We start from the raw sequence: 5,000 nt of genomic DNA on the forward strand, positions 1-5,000 counted from the left end.
AAAAGTGTTTGCAGCAATGACTGTATATAGACGAGCATAGAAATTGTCTGTGACCTGTGTGTGCATGTGAGGGCATCATTATAATGTTAATTATGTAAATCTGAATCCTCAACAGTTACAGTCTACAGTGATGCACAGTAAGAATTCCATAGTTTGAGTGGAAGAGACTAATTCGGTGTGTGTGTGTGTGTGTGTGTGTGTGTGTGTGTGTGTGTGTGTGTGTGTGTGTGTGTGCGTGTGTGCGTGTGTGCGTGTGTGTGTGTGTGTGTGTGTGCGCGCGTGACAGGATGGCCTCACCCCACTACACTGTGCAGCCAGGAGTGGGCATGATCCTGCAGTGGAGCTACTGCTAGAGAGAGGAGCGCCCATTCTGGCCAGGACCAAGGTACACACACACACACACACACACACACACACACACACACACACACATACACATCTAGTTATAGACACACAAACTGCATGACTTGCCTAAAATACCCAAATATTTGTAGCTGTGCCTCCATAATCCCTACTATAATTCTCTCCCTCTCTCTCTTCCTATCTCTCTTTCTCTCTATCCATCCCTCACTGACTGTCTTTTTTCACACCACTCACACGTTCCCTCTCTTTCTCCCTCCCTCTCTCTCTCTCTCTCTCTCTCTCTCTCTCTCTCTATCTCACACACACACACACACATACACACACACACAGAACGGTCTGTCCCCGCTGCACATGTCCGCTCAGGGAGACCACGTGGAATGTGTCAAGCACCTGCTGCAGCACAAGGCGCCGGTGGACGATGTCACCCTGGACTATCTGACCGCCCTCCACGTTGCTGCCCACTGTGGCCACTACAGAGTCACCAAGCTTCTGCTGGACAAGAGGGCCAATCCCAATGCCCGGGCGCTGGTACGTTCCCAGAGTAGCCCGGAGGTTGATGAAAAATGAATGTAATTCCATTGCGGGCTGGTTTGTCAGAGACGAACCTACATGTTCTCTTTTTTCTAGTTAAAAATGTCAAAGTGCTCAGGACTAGGCCTCATCCTCGTGTGTAGTGGACAATCCTGTTTGTAGTGTTTGATCGATGTATGCTCACCTTTGTGTGTGCTCGATGTTCAGAATGGCTTCACGCCCCTGCACATCGCCTGTAAGAAGAACCGGGTGAAGGTGATGGAGCTGCTGGTCAAATATGGAGCCTCCATCCAGGCCATCACTGAGGTGAGCCCTCAGACGAAGCTTGCTGTGGTTGGAAATGCCATTTGTCATTATGTGTCTAATTTACGTGTTTAAAACTGAAGTTTCTCTTTACAAAAGTCTTTGTGTTTCTAAATATTTTGGAAACAAACCTTCTGTTCTTTCTCCCTCTCACTCTTTCTCCCCCCCCCTCTCTCCTTTGCTCTCTCTCTCTCTCTCCTCAGTCTGGTCTTACTCCCATCCACGTTGCTGCCTTCATGGGTCACCTCAACATTGTTCTGCTGCTACTCCAAAATGGCGCCTCGCCTGATGTCCGCAACATTGTAAGCATTGGCCATGCAGCATACATATTGTTGCCTCTAGAACAAACTAACCAGCTGCACATGTAATTCAGTCTTTTAGAAAATGTTAAATAATTTAAAACATGGTCTGTAGCTGAATGCTAACTTGGTTTGTCTCCCTCTGTGTGTGTGTGTGTGTGTGTGTGTGTGTGTGTGTGTGTGTGTGTGTGTGTGTGTGTGTGTGTGTGTGTGTGTGCGTGTGCGTGTGCGTGTGCGTGTGTGTGTGCACAGCGAGGCGAGTCAGCCCTCCACATGGCTGCGCGTGCTGGTCAGATGGAAGTAGTGCGCTGTCTCCTGAGGAATGGGGCGCTGGTGGACTCCATGGCCAGAGTAAGACCCCCACTCCAGCCCTGAGAACACTCAAACACACCAGCCCTGAGAGCACACTCAAACACTCCAGCCCTGAGAACACTCAAACACTCCAGCCCTGAGAACACTCAAACACTCCAGCCCTGAGAACACTCAAACACTCCAGCCCTGAGAACACTCAAACACTCCAGCCCTGAGAACACTCAAACACTCCAGCCCTGAGAACACTCAAACACTCCAGCCCTGAGAGCACACTCAAACACTCCAGCCCTGAGAACACACTCAAACACTCCAGCCCTGAGAACACTCAAACACTCCAGCCCTGAGAACACTCAAACACTCCAGCCCTGAGAACACTCAAACACACCAGCCCTGAGAACACACTCAAACACACCAGCCCTGAGAACACTCAAACACACCAGCCCTGAGAACACACTCAAACACACCAGCCCTCAGAACCCTCAGAGCATACAGTACTAGCCCTGAGAACACTCAAACACACCAGCCCTGAGAGCACACTCAAACACACCAGCCCTTAGAACTCTCAAACACACCAGCCCTGAGAACACTCAGAACATACCACCCCTCAGAACACTCTCAAACACACCAGCCCTTAGAACTCTCAAACACACCAGCCCTGAGAACACTCAGAACATACCACCCCTGAGAACACTCTGAAACACACTAGCCCTTAGAACACTCAAACACACCAGCCCTGAGAACACTCAGAACATACCAGCCCTCAGAACACTCAGAACACACCAGCCCTGAGAACACTCTCAAACACTCCAGCCCTGAGAACACTCAGGACACACCAGCCCTGAGAACACTCAGAGCACTCTCAAGCACACCAGCCCTGAGAACATTCAAGCACACCAGCCCTGAGAACACTCAGAACACACCAGCCCTGAGAACACTCAGAACGCTCCAGCCCTGAGAACACTCAGAACACTCAGAACTCTCCAGCCCTGAGAACACTCAGAACACTCCAGCCCTGAGAACACTCAGAACACTCAGAACTCTCCAGCCCTGAGAACACTCAGAACACTCCAGCCCTGAGAACACTCAGAGCACTCTCAAGCACACCAGCCCTGAGAACACTCAAGCACACCAGCCCTGAGAACACTCAGAACACACCAGCCCTGAGAACACTCAGAACGCTCCAGCCCTGAGAACACTCAGAACACTCAGAACACTCCAGCCCTGAGAACACTCAGAACACACCAACCCTGAGAACACCCTCACATACAAGACAACTCTCAACACAGACATGTAATACTGTCCAGGAAGACAGTATCACATTTCTGTGTTTGGAAAAGTTATAGAAGCTATTTTAAATAAAAATGTTATGTTTAAACCAATATTAAAATTACTTTTATATTATAATATTATATTCATATGATAGATTAATGTATAATAATGTAGATTTGGTATAGAATTATATTTAGTTTAAATGTCATAAATTTATCACTGAAATTTTTCTCATCTTTGACGTTTCTCTCCACACTAAATTAAAAGTACTTAATGACTAACTCATGCGCTGTCTTGGCGTGCAGGAGGACCAGACGCCCCTGCATATTGCGTCTCGGCTGGGCAAGACGGAGATAGTTCAGCTGCTGCTCCAGCACATGGCTCACCCCGACGCAGCCACCACCAATGGCTACACCCCTCTACACATCTCCGCCAGGGAGGGCCAGCTGGAGACCGCTGCAGTGCTGCTGGAGGCTGGAGCCTCACACTCCCTGGCCACCAAGGTAGGGCAGCTGATAACACACCGACACACACACACACAAACACATACTTTCCCACATATTCAACCACACACACTCACATGATATTTCTGTGTCTTACCCCACAGCTTGGCTACACACATAATCACACACACACACACACACACACACACACACACACACACACACACACACACACACACACACACACACACACACACACACACACACACACACATACAAACATTCACACAGAGAGAGACACACACACATTCACACTGGGTATACTTACAGTTCACTAAAGGTTTTTTTTTTTTTTGCAGACACAAATGTAAAACTTTTTTTTTTCATTTCTCCCTTTGCAGAAAGGATTCACTCCTTTACATGTAGCTGCTAAGTATGGAAGCCTGGATGTGGCAAAACTCCTGCTGAAGCGTCATGCACTTCCTGATGATGCTGGGAAGGTAATGAAACCATTTTCAAAACTGTGCAAAAATGCTAACAAAAAGCCAATTAATAAGCAAATTGCCCGACTGTCTTTCCAATCTCTGAATTATATAGACTGCTTGAAACAAGCTCTTCTCTAATTGTATCATTGTCAGAATCAATATCAGAGATATGATCAGTGGTATAGTCGAATAATTCACATTCGTTTTTAAATCTTGATATGTTTCTTTTCCCAGAATGGACTCACTCCACTCCATGTTGCAGCTCACTATGACAACCAGGAGGTGGCACTCCTTCTCCTGGAGAAATCAGCCTCCCCTCACGCTACAGCCAAGGTCAGACACATAGAGCTCTCTCACAGTAGCCTATACCAACACAACTCTCTCACATTATTTCAACATTGGTGAAAGATAAAATAAGTGTATGATATTGAACCGTAGGAAGTGAGCCAGTACTGCAGTAGGCACAGCTGCAATAACAACAGAGCTATTTCCACATCCCAGTGCCTTGGTGACTTGAGGAGAGAGGGCTGTTGCCCTTGAACAGTTTTAAAATGTCTGGAGAAAATCCAGAAGATTTAATGGGTTCAAACAGGACATGAATATAGTAAATTAAATCATGATGGTTACATTTCTGTGTGCCTGCTTCCTCATACTCCGTCCATTTTGTCCCGTCATGATAGAATGGCTACACCCCCCTCCACATTGCAGCAAAAAAGAACCAGACAGCTATCGCCTTAGCACTGATGCAGTATGGTGCTGAGATCAACGTGCTCACCAAGCAGGGGGTCAGCCCACTGCACCTGGCCTCTCAGGAGGGACACAGCGAGATGGCCGCCCTGCTGCTGGAGAGAGGCGCTGTGGTCAATGCCCCGACTAAGGTCAGCCAATGAGGAGTGGATACTTTGCTATTATCAGAGTAAGATTACAGGAAGATCAGACATTGATGTAGGTAGATTAAAGTGGCATTTTTGTCATCTAAAACATCCTATAATGTC

The 5,000-nt window shown here is 47.5% G+C and overlaps 1 protein-coding gene across 4 annotated transcripts in view; it reads left to right on the forward strand.

Annotated features, from left to right (window-relative positions):
- Nucleotides 1-5,000, forward strand: part of ank2a (ankyrin 2a, neuronal) — a 77,659-nt gene that overhangs the window by 14,695 nt on the left and 57,964 nt on the right. For all 4 annotated transcript variants that reach the window (XM_076294265.1, XM_076294267.1, XM_076294268.1 and 1 more), the window contains exons 8-16: nucleotides 287-385; nucleotides 694-891; nucleotides 1,102-1,200; nucleotides 1,401-1,499; nucleotides 1,749-1,847; nucleotides 3,383-3,580; nucleotides 3,922-4,020; nucleotides 4,240-4,338; nucleotides 4,686-4,883. In XM_076294265.1, coding sequence (XP_076150380.1) covers nucleotides 287-385; nucleotides 694-891; nucleotides 1,102-1,200; nucleotides 1,401-1,499; nucleotides 1,749-1,847; nucleotides 3,383-3,580; nucleotides 3,922-4,020; nucleotides 4,240-4,338; nucleotides 4,686-4,883 — 1,188 coding nt within the window. The remainder of the gene's footprint in view (nucleotides 1-286; nucleotides 386-693; nucleotides 892-1,101; nucleotides 1,201-1,400; nucleotides 1,500-1,748; nucleotides 1,848-3,382; nucleotides 3,581-3,921; nucleotides 4,021-4,239; nucleotides 4,339-4,685; nucleotides 4,884-5,000) is intronic.

The sequence above is a fragment of the Alosa pseudoharengus genome, unplaced genomic scaffold, assembly GCF_046254945.1.
Source record: "Alosa pseudoharengus isolate Yale_2024_CS ecotype anadromous, Long Island Sound unplaced genomic scaffold, YU_APseudo_1.1 YU_APseudo_1.1_scf_2, whole genome shotgun sequence".
Classification (NCBI taxonomy): Eukaryota; Metazoa; Chordata; class Actinopteri; order Clupeiformes; family Clupeidae; genus Alosa; species Alosa pseudoharengus.